We start from the raw sequence: 21,545 nt of genomic DNA on the forward strand, positions 1-21,545 counted from the left end.
TTTGGGACTGGCTGAGCCTTGACTGGATGTTAGGAACAGGTTCTTTATCAGGAGGCTGCTGGAACACTGGCACAGGTTGCTCAGGGAGGTGGTTGAGGCTCTATCCCTGAAGATGTCCAAGCTCAGGCTCAACAAAGCTTTGAGCAGCCTGATCTAGTTGAGGATGTCCCTGCTTACTGCAGGGGGGTTAGACTGGATGACCTTTGGTGGTCCTTTCCAGCCCAGGCCATTCTGTGATATTTTGCCTTGAGCTCCAACAGGCCTGAGGCAGGGAGTGGCTGCTGGGCCAGGGTCATTGCAGGATTTGTCTGCCTGGGTATTTTGCTGTTCTGAAAATGTGTCTGGGGACAGAGTCTGTCCTGACATGCCTCAGCCTGCCAGTAATTGGGGCTGCTGGGAAACCAGCAGTTCAGAGGCACAGGGAACAGGGAGCCTGTGTCTGCCACGTTCTGGGGCCCTGTGAAAGTGCTGTTGGTAAATGATTGAGCTCCATCTCCACAGCAGTCACTCCTGTGTTTTGTTTCATTTCCCCTAGTGCTAAGGGATTCCCCTCTTCTGGAGCCTTCTTCTGACTCCCAGCTTCACTTTAGCACAGGCGTTTGTCACGATGCCAAAGTTGTGCCTTAGCCTAACAACCTCTTCCCTGTCTCTTCTGAGCCTCTGATGTCTGCATCTCTCACACCTCTGCTCAGCCTTTCTTCTGGCAGACTCAACAGACCAGGCTCCTCCCAACTTTCTTCCCAAAAGATAATCCCTGTTATCATGTCCTGCATTTGCTCTGGCTGGAGCCAACCCTTTATGCAAGGGTGCCAGAGCAGGAGACAGCATCTCAGGGGAGGCAGTGGCACTGGCACCTCTGCTGCTGGTGCCTTGTCTGACACCTCTTGGAACTGCAGGGGCTTTTTTTTGTGTGGTGGTTTCATGCTGACAGCTCACAGCCAGCACACCAGGCTGGTTGTGCTTGGGATCTGCCAGCAGATAAATGTGTGTCTGATAGCAGAGGCCCTTCTCATATTCATCCTTAATCAGCCCCAGAGTCAGCCCTCACCAGCACATTTTTAGTGTTGCTGTAATGCCTCCAAGTTGTGCTGTAACACCTTGGGTATGCTGCAGTCTTATCTTGAGGCCTTCACTTGGATCTTCACATGGACACACTCCTGCTAGGATCTTGGAATTGTTGACACTTAGCCTGGTGCTGTCAAGATCAATAGCTACAAGCGAGGTGGCAGGTGGGCATGTGCAGATTCTCAGCAGTGACTGCCTTGTGTGTGAGCTCTCCTGGCTGGGACAGATACCTTGGCTACATGCCACCTTGGAATATTTTGGGTGTTGGGCCATCCAGAGCTGATTGCCTTTGGACAAGTCAGTGAAGTGATCTTAGCATATGAACTTAAGCACTCCCAAGGTGATCTGTTTCTCATTGCAAAGGATAAGCAGCTCTGGTGGGCTGGGGGCATCTTTTCTGCCTAACTTCATGGTTTATCAGTTACATAAAGCCCCCTGTGGAGTTCATTCTTTATAGTTCATTGATGGCTTTAAAGTAGCTCTGTTCAAATTGCCAGCAGGTTGAGGGAGGCTCTCCTCCCCCTCTTCTATGCACTGGTGCTGTGTCTAGTTCTGGGCTCCCCAGCTGCAGAAGGACAAAGAACTACAGGAGAGAGTCCAGCACAGGGCCAGGGAGCTGCTGAGGGCACTGGAACAGCTCTCAGCTGAGGAGAGGCTGAGAGAGCTGGGGCTGCTTAGCCTGGGCAAGAGGAGGCTGAGGGGCATCTGAGCAATGCTTACAGATACCTGAGGGCTGGGGGTCAGGGAGATGGGGCCAGGCTCTGCTCAGTGGTGCCCTGGGACAGGACAGGACAGGAGACTATGTGAAAAAACTGGAGCATAGCAATTTCCATATAAACCTGAGAAGGAACTTCTTGACTTTGAGGGTGGAAGAGCCCTGGAGCAGGTGGTGGAGTCTTCATCTCTGGAGACTTTCAAACCCCACCTGGATGTGTTCCTGTGTGATCTGCCCTAGGTGACCCTGCTCTGGCAGGAGTAGGGACTTGGACTGGATGATCTTCAGAGGCCCCTCACAATTCCTAAGGTTCAGTGATTCTGTGAAACTGATTAGACCAAAATGCAAGAAGATACAGGAAAAAAAGTTGTGTTCTGTGTGTATAAAGCAGATAAACAAACATGGATAGTCTGTGAGGATTCTGTGAAAAGCCTAAAGGGACAAACAGGTGCAGAAGGTAAAGCTAGCAGGGAACTCAGTGCACATTGATGCTCTTCAACCCATACCACGCAGGTGTTTTGACTGATCTGTTCAATCCAATTCCCAGGTTGAGCCCTTTTTCCTAAGCTTGGCATTATTTGACCTGAAAAACAATTGCAAGATTTCAGCTGACTTCCACGTGGACCTGAACTCTCCACCTGTCCGTGAGATGCTGCTGGAGACCGCCGGGAGCGAGGGCACCAAGGGACACTGTGCAGCAGAGAACCTTCTCCATGGGGTTCCTGAGTCCCACCTGCACTACATCAAACGGGTGAGGACCTGGCTTTCCCCTCACTCAGTGTCTGGGCTGGGGCTGCTCAGCAGTGGGGTGGGGTGGCATGATCTGCTGCATGGAGAAGCAGAAGACAGCTTTTTCCCTGAGCTGGGATTTGGTCAGTGTTAAGCCAGTTGACACTTTGGACTCACTGGCGGTGACGGGCAAAGCGTGAGGTAGAGCTGCTCAAGACAATTTGGCCTGAAACTGTGCCAGGGGAGGGTGAGGTTGGAGATGAGGAAAAATTCCTTTGCTGCAAGAGTGGTCAGGGCACAGGCTGCCCAGGGAGGTGCTGGAGTCCCCATCCCTGGAGGTGTTCAAGAAGCCTGTGGCCATGGCACTTGGGGCCATGGTTTGGTGGCCATGGTGGGGCTGGGCTGATGGTTGGACTGGATGATCTCAGAGATCTTTTCCAAGCCAAACAGCTCTATGATTGTGACTCTAAGACTTGACAATGCTCAAGCCTTGAAGCCCCCATGACCCCTCTGCAGCATCAAGCAAAGTGAAGTCTGTGTGGGTTGTGGAAAGGAGCAGCGAGATGGCTGGGGCCAAAGCCAGCAGTGCAGGTAAGGTGTGCTGCTTCCTGACAGCCTCCTGTCTGTCTGCTGCAGGGGGTTTTCTCTGTGACTGACCCACATGTGGAGATCTTCCTGGTGGCTCGTGTGGAGAAGGTGCTGCAGGGCAGCATTACACACTGCGCAGAGCCCTACATGAAAAACTCCGACCCCGGCAAGGTACTGCGTGGCCTGGGAGGGCATCTGCTGGGCGATGCTGTCTGCCCCTGCTGCTCTGAAACATGGGGCAGGCTGGCTGCTCTTTAGCTTCTTTCTGGCAGATGCTGGTCTTATCTAGGTCTCCTCCTCTGGAGACTTTCAAGACCCATCTGGATGCATCCCTTTGTGGCCTGCCCTAGGTGGTCTTGTTCTGACAGGGGAGTTGGACTCAATGATCTCTGGAGGTCCCTTCCAACCCCTACCATTTTGTGATTCATCCTCTCTGCTACTTGCTCTGTCCCCAGTCTGGCTTCAGCTGAGCTGCCCTGGGAGATTGGGTTCTTTCCCCTGCAAAGAGGCAGAGGATTTTCAGCAAGAGCCAGGCAGCTGGGGCAGGAGGACCTGTCCCCACTGCACTTCACCAAGCCAAAGCCTGGGCTGGCAGCAAAAAAACCACTGACACATCATCCCCAGAGGACTAGGCTGCACTGCTGCATGGTGCTGCACACTGTTGTCCTGAACTGGTCCTGCCTAACTCCCACTGGGAACAGCAGTGTTCTAGCAGCAGCAGACCCTGGGCTTTACCCTTTATTCTGCTCACACTGCCTCTGTCATGCTCTGTGCAGAATGGCATGTACCTGTGAGGGAACTGATGCAAAGAATGGCCAGGGAGGGCCTGGTGCTGCCAGCATTGATCTCTGCATCCCAGGTGGAGCTGGTGCTGCCCTGGTGGAGCTGATGCTGCCTTGCTGCAGCCAGTCTCTGGAATATCAGTGTACAGAACACAGGGTAGATGATGGCACTTCCCAGCACTCTTTGGGATAAGCCACACAGAATCACAGAATGGTGGGGGTTGGAAGGGACCTCCAGAGATCCACCCCCCTGATAGAGCCAACTACAGTCTCTGTTTGGAAAAGAAACTTCTGCTCTTTGAACAATGAACTACTAACACCCTGAGAATGTGAGGCAGAGTCAGAGGAGTTCTGCCATGACTGTGCCCACAGAGGTATCTGCTTCTACTCTGCACAACTAATAAATGTGACAGCCAGGAATGTCTGACAGCTGCTTCCACAACTGTGTGTCTGGGCAGCTGTGCACTGTGGAGTGTGGAGAGGCTCTTCTCCCTGGAGCTCTTTTGCTCCTCTCCCAGGGCAGTGTGGAAGCCATGGCACGTGCTTAACCTCTCTTGTGTTTTCCAGACCGCCCAGAAGGTCCATAAGGTGGCCAAGCAGGTGTGCAGCCGTCTGGGACAGTACCGGATGCCCTTTGGCTGGGCTGCCAGGTTAGTCACCTCAGGCTGAGCCTTGGCCATGGGGGGATCACGGGGGGATCACGGTGGGATCACGTCTCTGGGATGTGATCTGGCTGAGCAGGGAAAGGGCCAAGTGACTGGAGTCAGGGAAGCTGCAGCCGAGGGCAGAATCTGGCTCTGCTTCCCAACCAGAATGGGGGCTGGCCTGAAATGTTCTGTCTAGAATTAGAAAGTACTTACAAAAAGTAAGTGGTGCTGGGAAGGCAGCAACCTTCCTGCTGACCTGTAGCTGCTGCTGTCAGGGCAGGACGTTCCCGGGATGAGCTGCACCGGGCCGTGCTGCCGCGGGAATCGCTGCAGACATCCCCTCCTGGCACCAGCCCTTGCCAGGGGCAGGAGGAGAGTGGGGACCTCCTGGCCTGGCACTGGTGGTCAGCTGGGGTTTATCTCCTATCTTGGACTCTGCTGTAATTGAAGTTCTTGGGAATGACTGGAGATAGCAGTGCCATTCACCCCATGAGCTTTGCCTGGGACTGCTGACGTGCAGCAGTGCTGCTTCCCTTGCCTTTCTCTTCCCCTTCCTCAGGGCAGAGGAAGACCTGAAGGCAAAGTCATCCCCCTGCCACTGCCTCCTCTTGCTAAACTGCTCTTTGCTGCTGACAAAAGGGATAGTAAAATCATAGAATGGTCTGGGTTGGAAGATACCACCAAAGGTCATCTAGTCCAGCCTCCTCTGCAGTAAATAAGAGCAGGTTGCCCAGAGCTCTGTCGAGCCTGACCTTGAATGGCCTAGGGATGAGTCCTCAACCACCTCCCTGGACAGCCTGTTGCAGTATTCCAGTGCCCTCATGGTGCAGAACTTGCTCTTAACATCCAATCTAAATCTGCTCTAGTTTGAAGCCCTTGCCCTTCGTCCTGTCCCTGCAGGCCTTTGCAAACAGTCTCTCTCCATCCTTCTTGTAGCTCCCTTCAGGTACTGGCAGGCTGCTATTGAATCTCCCTGGAGCCTTCTCTTCTCCAGGCTGAACACCCCCAGCTTTCTCAGCCTGTCCCTGTAGCTCCAACCCCCTGATCATGGCCCTAGTGACATGGGAGCACCAGATGACTTTCCCAGCTGGCTGGGATTTGGTGGTATACAACTTGCAATGTGTGCTCTTGAGCCGAGTTGTCCTGTGGCACTGGCTGCTCAGCTTCAGGCTGGTGTCTCTGGGCTGCAGCTCACTCCTGGCAGCCAGCACACAGCCTGCACAGTAGTGCCTCAGCCTCACGGCAGGCTCTGTATGGGCCTTGACTTTGCCTTCACATTTGTCCCTGCTGCATTTGGAGATGAAGCAGCTGAGTGGCCCTGCTGTGGAGAGCTGCATTGCTCTGTGTCCCTGGAACAGGTTCCCTGTGGCTCTCAGAGGAAGGTGTTGGCACAGAAAAGCAGGACAGATGCTGGACACAGACACCCACAGCCTTTGTATTCAAGGACAATGATGCAGCATTCATCCAGGGCAGAGTCCAGCCTCCTGCTGACATCTGTCCTGAGGCTGCTCTTCATTCCACACTCCTTTCCTAGGAGGATTTCTGTGCTCTGACCCCATGTGCCACTAGGAAGACATTTTGCCACTTGGTGTTTGTGGGAGGATTGAAGGGTGTTCATCATTATGGTCCAGGCTTGGAACTGGGCTGAGTGTGTCCTGCTCACCTGGCTGGAGAGACAGGAAAGGTCGTGGAGGTGTCAGGTGGTGACAAAGTCCCCAGGAGCCAGCAATGGTCCCTGGCAGCCCAGAGCCAGCTGAGTGCTGAGCTGCAGCCAGAGCAGGGAGAGCAGCAGCACAGGGAGGGGATTCTGCCCCTCTGCTCTGCTCTGCTCAGCCCCCACCTGCAGCACTGCCTCCAGCTCTGGGGCCCCCAGCATGAGAAGGACCTGGAGCTACTGGAGAGGGTCCAGAAGAGGTCATGAAGATTAGAGGGCTGCAGAACCTCCCCTGTGGGGCAGGTTGGGAGAGTTTGGGCTGTTCAGCCCCAGGGAGACCTCAGAGCAGCCTTCCAGGACCTGAAAGGGCTCCAGGATTGCTGGGGAGGGACTTGTGACAAGGGCTGGGAGTGCCAGGCTGAGGAACAATGGCTTTGAGCTGGGAGAGGGGAGACTGAGCCTGGAGATGAGGAAGGAATTGTTGAGAGTGAGGCTGGGGAGACTCTGGCACCGGCTGCCCAGGGAGGCTGTGGCTGCCTCCTGCCTGGAGGTGTTGAAGGCCAGGCTGGATGAGGCCCTGAGCAGCCTGTGCTGGTGGGAGGGGTCCCTGCCCATGGCAAGGGGCTGGAGCTGGATGAGCTTTAAGGTCCTTTCCAACCTGTGGCTCTGTCCATCTATGGAATGGGTGATGTTCCATGCAGTTTTAATGACACTGTAGGTTGTGGTCTGTGTGGGGTCTGAGCACCACATGAAGCTGGGAGAGCAATCTGGTGGTGTTCAGAGCAATCAGAGGCCAGTGAACCTCTCCCCTGATTAGCTGCCCTTCAGCCCAGTGTGTCCCAGCCCTCAGTGTCTGCCTGTTTCCCAACACCAAGAAGTGTCTCTTCTCTCCTGCAGGCCAGTTTTCAAAGACTCCCAGGGCACTCTTGATGCTGAAGGGAAGTTCTCACCCCTGTACAAGCAAGACAGCAGCAAAATCTCAAATGAAGACATGCTGAAGCTTTTAGCAGAGTACAAGAAGTAAGTGCAGGAGATGGTGCTGAGCAGGCAGTTTAAAACACATTTGTTAGCAGCTGAGTGCAAGCATGAGATGACAGCTTCTGAAACAGTGACAGAAAGTGCTGCTGATGTGTTCTGCACCTAAGCTCTCAGGGTTCATGCTCTTCTTTCTCTCTCCCTAATGCAGACCAGAGAAGACAAAGCTGCAGGTCATTCCAGCCCAGTTAAATGTCATCATCCAAGACATTCCTCTGGACTTCACAAGTAAGGATCTGGGGTCTGAAACCCTGATGGCTCCAGCCTCAGGAGTTCCTGCTTCTGTGGGGTGTTCTGCTATGTCATTAGCAAGAGTCTGGGCTGCAGGGAGAAATGAGTAACTCAGCACAGCCACTGCTCTGGGAGGCCTTCTGGTGGATTCTGTGGAGAGGTGTGGTCCAAGTGCAGAGGTTTACCTGAGGGCTGCATCTGCCTTGCAGTTTGACCATCATCACATCCTAAATCTGAAGGAAGCCTCTTGCCTGCCTTTGCTGTTATTGTCTCACCAATCTCATGTAACATTTTTGATCCATAACACCAGAGAGCTACTCAAATGTGGTCAGTGGGATTCTTTACTTTGCATTTAAAGAAATGGTGGCAAAAAAGGACTTGTGACCTGTTCAGTGTCACTCCATGGGCCCTTGGCAGCTCCTGTCGTACATTCTGTGGACCACTCGCCTGTCCAAAAGGCTTTTTCAGTGGTCTTAATTGTTTTCTGTGCTTTGGAAGGGCATCAGTTGAGATGAACTCTCCCTCATGGTGGACCTGAGTCTCAGGGAATTAGACAGGGCTTGTGCTCTGGTATTTGAAGGCAACATAACCATCAAAGACCTTTCTGAAGCAGAGTGGCAAAGGACTGACACGTCTCAAGACATTGGTCTCCAGTCATCAACTCAGCAGGCTCTCTGCTTCAGTCAGGTGATGAGTCTGTGATTTATCAACCAGCATTTAATGGATCTGCCTGGGAGAGTCAAGGTGTAGGTCCTGGGCAGAGCAGCTGTCCCAGCCTAGACATGGCTCACTCACAGGACCTGTTGACATTGCCTAGAGCTACAGCAAAATGCCACTTCTGCAGTCCCCACTGGCAGGGAGAGCAGAGCCCCACAGTGCCTGTGCACTCTTCTCTGTGCTACTAACCATGGTAGCATGATCAGGGGAGAATTTTCCCTTGATGATTCAATGAACGTGGGCTAGGTTCTGATGGCCTGATCAGCACACTCAGTCCTGTGATGTGAACTGAATGCTTGAAAGCAATGGCAGAGCTTCAGGCCCCCAAGTTTACTTCCCCATGGGCTGTACTTCTCCTCTTTGTGAGGTGTGCACTTACCCAAGCTTCCCTTCTCTTCCAGATTGTGTCACAGCGTCTTACATTCCTATAAAGCCTTTTGAGAAGAGCTGTGAGGACATGGCAGTTGAAGTGGAGGAGCTTGTCCCAGAAGTTGCAAAGTACTGTTATCCCTTCACTGTCTACAAAAACCACCTCTATGTCTACCCCTTGCATCTGAAGTATGAGAACCAGAAGGTGTTTGCAAAGGTGAGCAATGTGGAGAGCAGGCTGCAGCCAGGCTCAGCCTGGCCAGGGGTGCTGCTGCTCACCTGTAGCAGTGGCTCATCCTCCTCTTCTCCTCCCACTTCAGGCAAGGAATATTGCTGTCTGTATTGAGTTCAGGGATTCAGATGAAGCTGATGCCAGGCCATTAAAGGTGGGTGCCTGTTGTTGGGGGCTGCCATTTGTTCCCTGCTCTGTGCTGTCTGCCAGGCAGGCTGAGCAGGGCAGTAGGAAAGCACTGAGTTTCCATGCTCCCTGTTTTCGTTTGGCTGGGTGCTTTAGGGCTGGCAGCAACCCTGAATTCAGCTCTCCATTTGTGTTTCCAGTGTATATATGGCAAACCCGGAGGCCATCTCCTGACGACCAATGCTTATGCTGCTGTGCTGCACCACAACCAAAGCCCAGAGTTCTATGACGAGGTAAAAACGGGATGGTGGGAAGTGACAGATTGTCCTGGATGTTACAAAGCCAAGGGGCCTTTCAGGATACCTTGTCTTTTTTACCCCCAGGGCTGGGTGAAATGTGGGTAAAAAATACATCACCAGCTCTTTGTCTCAGTAGAAGGGCAGGGCAGAGGCAGAGCCTTTGCCAGCTTTTAGTGCCAGTTTGTTTTCTGCTGTCTGTATCTGCCATGCTTTGTGCACACCGCTCACACACCCCCATAACGATGTGCAAAGGTGATGGAAGTGGTGTCTAGGAGTTCTTTAAGATGGGTAGGGATGTGTCTTGTGTAACTGCATACAACCATAGCCTCTGTGAAATAAATCAGAACTGAAACCATTACTCTGCAACTGAAAATACAGCCTTGTCTGTCGTGGTATCATTTTAGATTAAAATTGAGCTTCCAATTCACCTCCATCAAAAGCATCATTTGCTTTTCACCTTCTATCATGTCAGCTGTGAAATTAACACAAAGGCAACAGTGAAAAAACAGGACACCGTTGAGACCCAAGGTATGTTCACTGCTTAAACTACTTCTGTTGGAGTGGCAGAGGCCAAGAGCAAAGTGGTTGTAGTGGTGTGGAAAAACGTTGGATTGAAAAGCTGCCCTCAATGAGTTTCCTTTCTTGCAAGCAACCTGATGCAGCTGGTAGGTCCAAGTGTGTATTACAGCTCAGGCTTCTGTGCAGCCTGACAGCTCTTTCTAGATGTTCATGAGCTGGCTTGCATGAATGGCCTCTTGTCAGTCAGGTCACGCATGAGATCAGGGCCTCCGGGGCCCCTCTCACCACTGGTAGTCTGAGCACACCTTAGGATGCCTCTCCATACAGCCAGTCCCCAGATGGCTGAGGGACCCCTGATCTGCTGAGCAACTATGGCTCATGCACTGGTGTTGTCCCTCAAACCCAGTCCTGATCTTGCTTGTGCTGTGTCTGGAAAGATGCCCAGAGGAGAAAGACCTCGGTGTGCTGATTTGTGAGCCAGCGTGTGCCCAGGTGGCCAAAAGCATCCTGGCCTGGATCAGCAATAGTGAGGCCAGCAGGACCAGGAAAGTGAGGCCTGGGTTCAGTTTTGGGCCATTAACTCCAAGAAGGACATTGAGATGCAGGAGGGTATCCAAAGAAGGGTAGCATTGCTGGGGAAGGGTCTGGAGAGCAGGGCTGGTGAGGGACCTGGGGGTGATTAGCCTGGAGAAGAGGAGGCTGAGGGAGATCTCATTGCTCTCTACAGCTCCCTGAAAGGAGGTTGCAGTGAGGTGGGAGTTGGTCTCTTCTCCCTAGTAACAAGTGATAGGATGAGAGGAAATGGTCCCAGGGGAGCTTTAGGTTGGACATCAGAAGAAAATTCTTCCCTTAGAGGGTTCTGAAAGCCTGGCACAGGCTGCCCAGGGGCTTGAATGGGTTGAATCCCCATCCTTGGAGGTGTTTCAGAGAGGCAGAGATGTGGTACGGAGGGCCATGGTTTGGCCCCAGCCTTGGTATAGTTAGAGAATGGTTGGACTGGATGAGCTGAAAGGGCTTCTCCAACAGAAACAATTCTCTGATTCCATGACTGCTCACCAAGTCAGCAGGTGGCTGGCACAGGCTGACATGGTCAAACCCAGCTGTGTGTCAGACCTTCTCAGGCTGAGACCCAGCTCTCTTTGGAGCCTGAGCTAAAGCTGTATGCCTGTTTGTCACTGGTTGCCTCTGCAGTGGGATACTCCTGGGTGCCCTTGCTGAAGGACGGACGGATTGCCAGCCAGGAGCGGCATTTGCCGGTTTCGGCCAACCTGCCTCCTGCCTACCTGAGCCTGGCAGACACCGAGGCACGGAGGGTAGGGTGGCCATCTGAAATGCATTTGCATGTGAAAGGAAGAGAGAAAAGCTGAGCTTTTGGTACCACCCTAAGGCCTGAGGTTCTGCTGGCGCTCTGCTCTGCTGGGAAGAAGCCTGTTGCAGGGCAGCCCCTAAAGGTCGAAGCGCTCAGGGGTGGGAGGCAGGACACGGTGAATTCCACCCTCCATGGCTGCATAGGTGTGGCAGGGAGGGGTGGGCTGCTGCAGGTGGCACAGGGCAGGAGCGTGGGCACGTGCTCTGCAGGCACGCTCTCTTGGGGCCCCTCTGCCCTGCTGTGGCTGCAGTCAGCTGTTGGTGCTGGGTGGGGAGCCCCAAGCCGCAGCAGGCGTCTGCAGGTGCCGGCTCCTCACTGCTGTGCTGTCTGTTCGCAGCAGCCCGGCCTGGATGCCAAATGGGTGGATGGAGCAAAGCCGCTGTTCAAAATCAGAATCCACTTGGACTCCACCATTTACACCCAGGTAGGTCAAGCACTTTGCTCTCAAAGACACAAATGCAGAGGAGGAGACTGCTGTATCTCCTCCACTGGTGTGCTGCAGGCACTGTGGGAAAGAAGTAGCTGTGTCTGCAGTAGAGCACTGAGATGCTGTTTGGGGCTGACTTGCAGGGATCTGCTGCTTTAGCTAGGTGTGATGAGACAGTTGTATAGGTCAGTGAGCCCGAGGGGGAGGCTGATGTTCTCATGGCCACTTGCACTGGAACTGGCAAGAGCAGGGAAACAGTGCAGCAAATGAGCTGCTTTGCTGATGCAGTAAGTAGAAGGGCAGGTGCAAATGAGAGGCTTCCCCAGATATTAGACTTCACTAACAGACTTTACTGACAGCAGCTGGTTTACCATGTCCTCATGTGTCCTGCCACCTTATAGTAGTGATGGACTTCCCCGGGCTTCATGAACGTGCAGCACACGCTCTGGGGCACCGCCTGTCAGCACTGCTCATGGTGGACCTGTCCTGTGCTGCATGCACTCAGCTGCACTTCATTGACAGCAACGTGCTCTTGGCATCAGCTGAGTCTGCTTTGGGGTCTTACTGATTCTGTACGGCACAGAGAGCATCACAGTGGTTCCACCCCCACCAAATCACATTCCCAGATGCTTTTTAGGGTTAAACAACTCAGTCATTCAGTTTAACCTTGGAGGAGGAGGGAGAGGGTTGGGAAGGAGAGTCTGACAGCAGGAGGTGGGTGAAGCAGTCTCACAGAGCTGCAGCCACTTCTCCAGGCTAGTGCTGGATGGGGACTGGGGCTGGGCATAGTGCAACCACAGGATAACTCTAACACTTATGGCACTTCTGTGCTCCACCTTAAGATTAGGTGGAGCTAAGGGCTGGGCAGTGGCTGGGTCCATTGGAAAAGACAGGCAGCAGCACTGTGGTGCTGGGAAATGGCAGTCTGGGGACCACTGGTAGTGAGATGGGGCTTTGCCAGGGACATGGCCAGCTGCCAGAGGTCAGTCAGCAGAATTTTGAGTGTTAGCTGCAGAGCAGGGGCTGACAAATACTGCAGCTACTGCACTGAACTTGTTTGTCTCTTCCAGGACATGCACTTGCACAAATTCTTCCAGTACTGCCAGCTGGTGCAGGCGGGAGCTAAGGAGGTCCCAGGAGAGCTTGTTAAATACCTGAAGGTGAACAGTGCCTGTTGGTGGCCATCTTTGTGTTTTCACAGACCATCAGTGACTAGCCAGACCCCTGCCCTGCAGGAATGCACACCTGCTGCAGCACTGGCAGCAGGGCTCTGGGCATGCTCTTACCTGTGCTTACTGACACAGATGCTGGCTGGCTGCTGCTCCCCACTGCCAGAAGAACAAAGCAGGGCTGTGTGATGCTCATGGCAAAGCCTCCTCCTGGTGGCCTCACACTCCTCCTCTGTTGCCCTAGAACTGATTCAAACCTTTGAACCCATAGCAGAGTTTCTTGTTTCCAGGATTATCCATTCAAAACAGGGGTTTATTTATTTATTTCCATCTGAAAAGGATCTGAGATTATCAGTCAGTTAAATTTGACCACAGATGACCTGTGACCCAGACCCAGCTTTTTGGCAATTGCTGAGGCATGAATAAGGACCTCGGAGCAGGTCCAGCAGAGGCTCCTGCAGGGAATCTGTTTCTTGGCTGTTTGCTGTCTCTGTTTCTGGTCTGGGGAGTGCTGCTGTAGCAACAGCTCTGCTTCCAGTGGTGGAGATGTATCACCACAGAGTTACTGGGTGTGTTTCAGGTCATGTTTAAGGAGTTTTATAACTGGCAAGTTTTGAAGCCAAGCACTAAGAGAGCAGCTGCTTTGTTGTGAGCATTTTGTCCAGGGGCCGGGTAGGTCCCAGCCCTGCCCACTGCAGCCTGCAGACAGGGAGACATTTCCATGCCAGCTACACGTGGGGGCTCCTTACCACTACTAGCTCAACTATTTCAGTCATTTAAATAATTAGACATGGATTTGAGAACCTTTCATTAGATCTGCAGGTTTGGAAACTGAAAATGACATTCCCTGGACTCATGTGTGAGATTCAGGCACAGGAGGTCTACGGGCTGGGTGGGACCGGATGATCTCGACCTTCACCAAGTCACTTAAACCTCATTTCCAACAGCAAGCTAAAGTCTCCCTGTGAGTCACCAGGCATTGGGTTTCCATGCTCCAAAGGCATTGGAGAAAATGAGACTTAGTCACTTCAGAAAACTGTCACAAGCAACACAAAGGCTTTAGGACAAAACTTCAGCCTTAAATTCTGGGTTATTAAGGTGAAATCCTACCGCCTGACCTCCAGTTAGGTCCTAGCTGCCTGAGCACATCTGAGAGGAGAATTAATCCCTGCCATGAGTGATTGATGCTGCTCCCCTGAAGGCATGCAGCTCGAGATCTGTCAGCTGGAAGGCAGGCAGGGGAGCACTGCTAGGGGGCCAAGTTGTCCTGTCCTCTGGCAGGCTGGAGCCCACACCCTGAAGCATTTGCTTAATGTCACAGAGATGTCTGTGTGGACTGTAAGTGTTTTAACATCTGCAGAATGTTGGACTAAAAGTGTCTGTGTTTTGAACATCTATTTTAGTGTTTGCACGCCATGGAGATCCAAGTAATGATTCAGTTTCTACCTGTAATTCTTATGCAACTCTTTAGAGTCCTCACCCACGTGAGCCAGGAAGATGAAGTGGCTGTCAACTGCACCATGTGAGTGGCTGGCAAACCATTGCCTCTCCTTCACTTACAGATCCAAAGCCACAAACCACCCTGCAAAGCAGGGTGTGGTTTCCCAGGATGAGGTGCCAAGTGACAGCTGTCCACAGCTGTTTGCTCCTCTGATCCTGCTGTGGGGCACACCTGGCATGCCTGGGTGGCATGGTACCTTGTGGGGACCTTGTCCTGGGAGCAAAAAGCAACCTTAAGGGATACTGCTGGTTTGGTTTTCAAAACCAGCCTTGCTGGTGGGGGTGGCTCTGGGAGATGTTACAGCATCACAGAATGCATCTGGTTGGAAGAGACCTCTAAGCTCATCCAGTCCAACCCTTGACCCAGCGCTAAACCATGTCCCTAAGTGCCAGCTCCACAGCTGCTTGAACACCCCCAGGGGTGGTGACTCCAGCACTGCCCTGGGCAGCCTGTTCCAATGTTTGAGATCCCTTTCAGCACAGAAATACTTTCTGCCCTGCTGCATCTTGCAACCATTTCCTCTGCTCCTGTTGCTTGACACCAAGGAGCAGAGGCTGCCCCCTCCTCACTCCAACCTCTCTTCAGGGAGTCATGGGGAGCAATGAGGCCTCCCTCAGCCTCCTCTTCTCAACCCCAGCTCCCTCAGGTGCTCCTTCTGGGCCAGGTGCTCCAGGCCCTTCTCCAGCCTCATTGCCCTTCTCTGGATATGCTCCAGCCCCTCGATGTCCTCCCTGCAGTGAGGGGGCATCGAAAACCTCCAGAGTGCTGGGGCACGTCCGAGCTGCAGGCAGCAGATGTGGAGCAGGTTGCCCAGAGAGGTTGTGGAGTCTCCTTCTCTGGATGTGTGACCTGGCCTGGGTGACCCTGTTCTGGCAGGGGTGTTGGACTGGATGATCTCTGGAGGTCCCTTCCAACCCCTACTCTTCTGTGACTCTGTGATTCCCAGCAGGACCAATGCCCTTGTCTCATCCCAGTGCCCTGAGTCAGAAGCTCTGCTCCAAGTCCACGGGCCGGCTGTGCTGCCCTGCAGACAGAGCCTCTACACTGCTGCTGGCCCGGAATACCTGGGCTGAAGTGGGTGGTTTGTGTGGCCATGCTGAGCCGTGCCTGCAGCCCCAAGAGGGCAGCACCGACCAGGGCCTGGGCTCTGCAGGAAGCTTCTGCTGTGTACAGGCTTTGTGCACGGCCCAGAGGGAGCAAAAGGTGCAAAGCACCTTCCCTGCCCGGCTTTGGACACTCCTGAACTGATGGCAGCAGCCAGAGCAGGGAGAGCAGCAGCACAGGGAGGGGATTCTGCTCATCTGCTCTGCTCTGCTCAGGCCTCACCTGCAGCACTGCCTCCAGCTCTGGGACCCAGCACAAGAAGGACCTGGAGCTGCTGGAGAGGCTCCAGAGGAGGCCACTGAGATGATCATAGAATCATAGAATCAATAAGCTTGGAAAAGACCTTTGAAATCATTGATTCCAACCAGTCACCCAACACCTCCTGACAACTAAACCATGGCTCTAAGTGCCACATCCAATCCCTTTTTAAACACCTCCAGGGACAGGGACTCCACCACCTACCTGGGCAGAACATTCCAATGGCTAACAACTCTTTCTGTGAAGAACTTTCTCCTCACCTCCAGCCTAAACTTCCCCTGGCACAGCTTGAGACTGTGTCCTCTTGTTCTGGTGCTGGGTGCCTGGGAGAGGAGCCCAACCCCCACCTGGCTACAACCTCCCTTCAGGGAGTTGTAGAGAGCAATAAGGTCTCCCCTGAGCCTCCTCTTCCCCAGGCTAAGCAACCCCAGCTCCCTCAGCCTCTCCTCACAGGGCTGTGCAAAGGGGAATACCAGATGCCAGTCTGTGGGATCTTCCCTCACCTCAGGAGGTACCATGCATCAGGCTACCAACAGCCTTTCACTGCCATGAAACCAGAGACTGGAGGCTGAGCTCTAATGCCCCAGAGATGCAGGGCCTGAGCTCTGGTGCCCCAGGGTTCTGGAGGCAGCTGCAGTCACAGTCCTGTGCCATATGCTGCAGGTTGTGGAGACTTCTCTGCACTGTAATCCCACTCTGCTTGGCTTCCCAGAGGACAAAGGCAGGGGGAGAAGTGCCCCTGGCTCTGTGCTGGGTGTCCAGCTCCCACCTTCACTGACAGACGCTTTTCTAAAGCTTGTCCTGGCCTGCTGCCTCTCAGCTTGTCAATAGCCTTCTGCTTGCTGACGACTCTTTTCTCCTCTAGCCTTTCAGAGTGCAGTTTAAACCCCCACTTTATCTGAGCGGTGGTTTGTAAGCTCCTCCCTGGGCTTTGGCCTGTGGCATTTGTGACAATGTGCAATAGTTTGTTGTTCCCTCTGGCTGGGACTGGAATGCAAATCCCCACTCTTGGCTGGAGAACCCAGGCCCTTTCTGTCTTCATCAGCCACCTGCAGCGCTTCCAGAGGAGTTGGCAGGTTACCCAGGGTCTGCCTGGCCCCAGTCAGCTGCAAGGCAAGAGCCTGGCATCAATCCAGTGCGTGCAGCAAGGAGCTGATGGTGGAAATTCAGTTAAAGAGAGCTTTCAGAATTAATTCATTCAGGGGATTCAGGTACCAGAGCATAACAGCTATGGGGGGGAAATTTGTTCCCATTCTCAGCAGAGATTTTAGGGGGTGTGTGCTCACTTGGCAGACTCGATGGAGCGGTGTGGTTGCTCACTGGCACTTGTATTCCCATTAGGAAAGAGCTCCACACATACTGAGCTGCAGGGGGTGGGTGGTGCAGCTTGTGCAGGAGGGAGAAGCGGGCTGGTTCGCCTCACAGAAGCTCTGTAGGTGTAGCCAAAAAGAACTGGGTGTAGAGCTGGGTAACTGAGTAGTTGTGGGTTTGATTTATCCAAGACCTGAGCCTTGTCCAGGTGTCCAATGCTCACTGCATCGGGAACTGAAGTGGCAGCAGGCTTTGATCCTGCCGCGCACAGAGCTCTCGGGAATCCTCCACATCGTCTTTGTGTGCAGAAAGCAAAGAGCAATGAAGGCAGCTGGTCTGGCTGGCAGCTAGTCCAGCACCAGAGTGAAGAAGAGGCTTTGGCCACCTCAGCTCTGGGTGTAGCAAGGCTGCTGCAGCCACAGGAGCTGGGAGGGCTGCTGGCTCCCTGTGAAGCCAGCTGTAGCAGGTCTCAGGCTTTTGGGGTTGAGCAGCCCAGGCCACAGATGGTGCCCGCTTTCGTGAGCTGGGGGAAATTACCCTGGCACTGCGTGCTGAACACCAACCATGTTTCTTGCCAGGGTTCTTCTGCACATTGTGTCCAAGTGCCATGAAGAAGGTCTAGACCACTACTTGCGCTCCTTCCTAAAGGTCAGTTGTGACCGCCCCGCTCCATGGGACTGCCTGCTGGCAGCTGCTGCACTGCTGCCAGCTGGCACAGTGCTGGCAGCTGTCAGACTGCTGGCAGCTGGCACACTGCTGACACTGTTCCTCTTGCCCCAGTATGTCTTCCGAGCTGAGAAACCCAGTGCTACCCAGGCGAAGATGACCCACGAGATCCTGGTGCTTGCCATGGCCACCATCCTGAAGCAGTCAGCAGATTTTCTGGCCATCAATAAGCTGCTCAAGGTGAAGTGCTGGCAGGGTTTGACTGCCAAGGGTGGAGGGGAATAAAGGGAGGGGAGGTATGTAACTTTAAAGCTCAAGACTTTGACCTATCCAAACCCACCACAGGAGCAAAGCTCCGAGGGCAGCTTGGGCCATCCATATGCTTGAGGTTCTCCCCTTACAACAGAGATGAGTCCTTGCAGGAAGCCTGACTGCGCTGTGGCTCGTGGCAGGACGCTGCAAAGGGCTTTTCTCTTTGCCAGTTTTAGCCATTTTCTTCTGGCCACGCCTGAGGGCTGTCTCAGAGGAGGCAGACTGAGTTTCTCAGGACTTGCACCCAGGCTCTGGTGGCTCCCTGCGGGGTGCATTGGGGTACAGAGGGGATGGAGCCCTTCCCACCCCAAGCCTGGCAGGACTCCTCCAGGGAGCAAAGACACCCATGCCAAGCTGTGCAAACACAGCTGTGCTTACAAAATGCCCTCCCTCCCACACTGCTGCTGCCCCACACAGCCAAGCACGTTGAATCCTGCTGAGATTAACAACAATTTGCCTTCTTCTCCTTCTTAGCACTCCTGGTTTTTCTTCGAAGCGCTGGCAAAGTCGATGGCAATGTATTTGCTGGAAGAAAACAAAATCAAGGTAAAAGCAAATTGGTTGAGTGCTGCCTTCCAGAGCCATCACAAACTCTCCTCCAAAAGATGTTTTGAGAGATTGTGGGAAACTTTTTCTTTTTTCCCAAAGTAACTGCAACTAAATAAATCTGTGGTGCTCTGGCTCTGCCTTCTTCCCCAGCAGCACACTTCCATCAACTGCAGTACAGCTGAGGTGAGATACTCAGCTAGATCCAGGCTGGATGTGGCTCTGGGCAACCTGATCTAGTGGCAGGGGTCCCTGCCCATAACAGGGGGGGTGCGAATTGGATCATTCTTGGGGTCCCTTCCAACCCTGACAATTCTGTGATCCAAAAATGACCATCAGGATGAGCACTGATTAGAGTTAGAATTAGAATTAGAATGAACCAGGTTGGAAGAGACCTTCAAGATCATGGCGTCCAACCTATCACCCAGCACCACCTAATCAACTAACCCATGGCACCAAGCACCCCATCAAGTCTCCTCCTGAACACCTCCAGTGATGGTGACTCCACCACCTCCCTGGGCAGCCCATTCCAATGGGCAGTCTCCCTCTCTGTGTAGAACTTCTTCCTAACCTCCTGTCTAGATTTTCCAAACCCACCCCAAAACACATTTCCAGAGCTCCACATTTGGTTTATAAATGAGTGTGGGGATGAGTGTGGGGAAGAGAGAGCCAGGGATGTCCAAGAACAGGCCAAGGGGCACTGGGGGCAAGCTGGAGCAGAGGAGGTACCCTGGGATAAAGAGGCATAACTTTGTCCCTGTGAGGGTGCTGAGCCCTGGAGCAGGCTGCCCAGAGAGGCTGTGGAGTCTCCTGCTCTGGAGCCTTTCCAACCCCCCTGGATGTGTTCTGTGTGCCCTGCCCTGGCTGACCCTGCTCTGGCAGGGGAGTTGGACTGGATGATCTCCAGAGGTTCCTTCCAACCTCTGCCATTCTGTGCCAAACATATCCCTGAAGATTTCAAACACAAACCCCTGCCATTGTATCTGTGACATGTATGATGTAGTCATAAATCCCTCTTGGCAGGCACTCATGTATGTTTTGTAGGTACTTCTAAGTGCCAGGTTCTACACTTTGGCCACAGCAACCCCAGGCAGTGCTACAGGCTGGGGGCAGAGTGGCTGGAGAGCAACCAGGCAGAGGGGGATCTGGAGGTACTGGGTGATAGTAGGCTGAACATGAGCCAGCAATGTGCCCAGGGGGCCAAGAAGGCCAAGGGCATCCTGGCCTGCAGCAGGAACAGTGTGGCCAGCAGGAGCAGGGAGCTCATTCTGCCCTGTGCTCAGCACTGCTCAGGCCACACCTTAAGTCCTGTGGCCAGTTCTGGGCTCCTCAGATCAGGAAAGATGTTGAGATGCTGGAAGGTGTCCAGAGAAGGGCAACAAAGCTGGGGAGGGGTCTGGAGCACAGCCCTGTGAGGAGAGGCTGAGGGAGCTGGGGTTGCTTAGCCTGCAGAAGAGGAGGCTCAGGGGAGACCTTCTTGCTCTCTCCAACTCCCTGCAGGGAGGTTGTAGCCAGGTGGGGGTTGGTCTCTTCTCCCAGGCACCCAGCACCAGAACAAGAGGACACAGTCTCAAGCTGTGCCAGGGGAGGTTTAGGTTGGATGTTAGGAAGAATTTCTTCATACAGAAAGAGTTGTTAGCCATTGGAATGTTCTGCCCTGGTGGTGGAATCACCATCCCTGGAGGTGTTTAGGAAGAGAGTGGATGGGATGCTTGGTGCCATGGTTGATCAGATGGTGTTGGATGATAGGTTGGACTTCATGATCTCAAAGGTTAACCAACCTGGTTAATTCTATTCTATTCTATTCTATTCTATTCTATTCTATTCTGACTGGCCAGATTTTTCCTTCCCCCCCTTCACTTTCCCCTTCTTTCCCTCTTCATTCTCAAGGCTAATTTGAAAATTCCAGGTCTCCTCCTGGCTCCTGCAGCCTCCTCTTCTGTCCCTAGCTGCCACAGTTTCCACCAGTGCTTTCTGCATGCCAGTATTTGATTAGGGAACACAAACAAATGCTAGCAGGACCTTGTGCCTGGCCCTCTCCAGCTGCTGGCCTGCAGCTCTCGAGTGTGGGATGTGCATTTTGGTTTCAGCTGCCCCGGGCCCAGCGCTTCCCTGACTCCTACCAGCACGCCCTGCATTCCCTGCTGCTGGCCATCATTCCTCACGTCACCATTCGCTACAACGAGATCCCTGAAGAGTCCAGAAATGTCAACTTCAGCTTGGCCAACTTCCTGAAGGTCAGCACTTTCTTTCCTTCACCCAGGTTTTTATCAGAGAAAAAAAAAGCCAAAACGAACAACAAACCCCAAGCAGTTAGAAATAAGCAGCAGGCAAACAAATGTGTGTGTACCTGGACATCTCTCTGGTGTCTGCAATGATGAGAACTCTGGAGGAGATAAGCTTTGCTGGGAAAGAGCTTGCTTCTTTCCAAGAGAGAGACTGGCATGCTCTATGTATTATCTAGTTTGCTGCCCTGCCTAGCAGCTGTCCAGGACTTAAGAAGAAATACATCTTCTCTCATTTTAAATATTTCTGTTGCACACTGAAGTGAGATCATCCAAAGTGCACACTGAGCTGGCAGTGGTCACTGGCAGCCCAGCAGGCAGCTGTATCCTTTCCTGCATGAAAGCAGGGAGAGCAGCTGCACAAGGAGGGGATTCTGCCCCTCTGCTCTGCTCCCCTCAGACCCTACCTGCAGCACTGCTTCAGCTCTGGGCCCCCAGCACAAGAAGGACCTGGAGCTGCTGGAGAGGCTCCAGAGGAGGCCACCAAGATGAGCAGAGGCTGCAGAACCTCCCCTGTCCAGGCTGAGAGAGTTGGGGTTGTTCAGCCTGGAGAAGAGAAGGCTCCAGGGAGACCTCAGAGCAGCCTGCCAGGACCTGAAGGGCTCCAGGAGAGCTGGGGAGGGACTTGTGACAAGGGCTGGGAGTGCCAGGCTGAGGAACAATGGCTTTGAGCTGGGAGAGGGGAGACTGAGCCTGGAGATGAGGAAGGAATTGTTGAGAGTGAGGCTGGGGAGACTCTGGCACAGGCTGCCCAGGGAGGCTGTGGCTGCCTCCTGCCTGGAGGTGTTGAAGGCCAGGCTGGATGAGGCCCTGAGCAGCCTGTGCTGGTGGGAGGGGTCCCTGCCCATGGCAGGGGGCTGGAGCTGGATGAGCTTGAAGGATCATTCAA

The 21,545-nt window shown here is 53.5% G+C and overlaps 1 protein-coding gene across 1 annotated transcript in view; it reads left to right on the top strand.

The window, feature by feature from the left end:
- The window catches only part of DOCK11 (dedicator of cytokinesis 11), a 119,276-nt gene that overhangs the window by 45,519 nt on the left and 52,212 nt on the right, over positions 1-21,545 (top strand). Inside the window, exons 12-28 of the mRNA XM_054169378.1 lie at positions 2,328-2,531; positions 3,146-3,268; positions 4,447-4,529; positions 7,078-7,200; positions 7,367-7,443; positions 8,565-8,749; positions 8,853-8,918; positions 9,091-9,183; positions 9,594-9,717; positions 10,900-11,021; positions 11,415-11,501; positions 12,575-12,664; positions 14,077-14,195; positions 17,426-17,495; positions 17,628-17,753; positions 18,300-18,371; positions 20,462-20,608. Coding sequence (XP_054025353.1) covers positions 2,328-2,531; positions 3,146-3,268; positions 4,447-4,529; positions 7,078-7,200; positions 7,367-7,443; positions 8,565-8,749; positions 8,853-8,918; positions 9,091-9,183; positions 9,594-9,717; positions 10,900-11,021; positions 11,415-11,501; positions 12,575-12,664; positions 14,077-14,195; positions 17,426-17,495; positions 17,628-17,753; positions 18,300-18,371; positions 20,462-20,608 — 1,911 coding nt within the window. The remainder of the gene's footprint in view (positions 1-2,327; positions 2,532-3,145; positions 3,269-4,446; positions 4,530-7,077; positions 7,201-7,366; positions 7,444-8,564; positions 8,750-8,852; positions 8,919-9,090; positions 9,184-9,593; positions 9,718-10,899; positions 11,022-11,414; positions 11,502-12,574; positions 12,665-14,076; positions 14,196-17,425; positions 17,496-17,627; positions 17,754-18,299; positions 18,372-20,461; positions 20,609-21,545) is intronic.

This window comes from Dryobates pubescens, chromosome 18, assembly GCF_014839835.1.
Source record: "Dryobates pubescens isolate bDryPub1 chromosome 18, bDryPub1.pri, whole genome shotgun sequence".
In the NCBI taxonomy this organism is placed as follows: Eukaryota; Metazoa; Chordata; class Aves; order Piciformes; family Picidae; genus Dryobates; species Dryobates pubescens.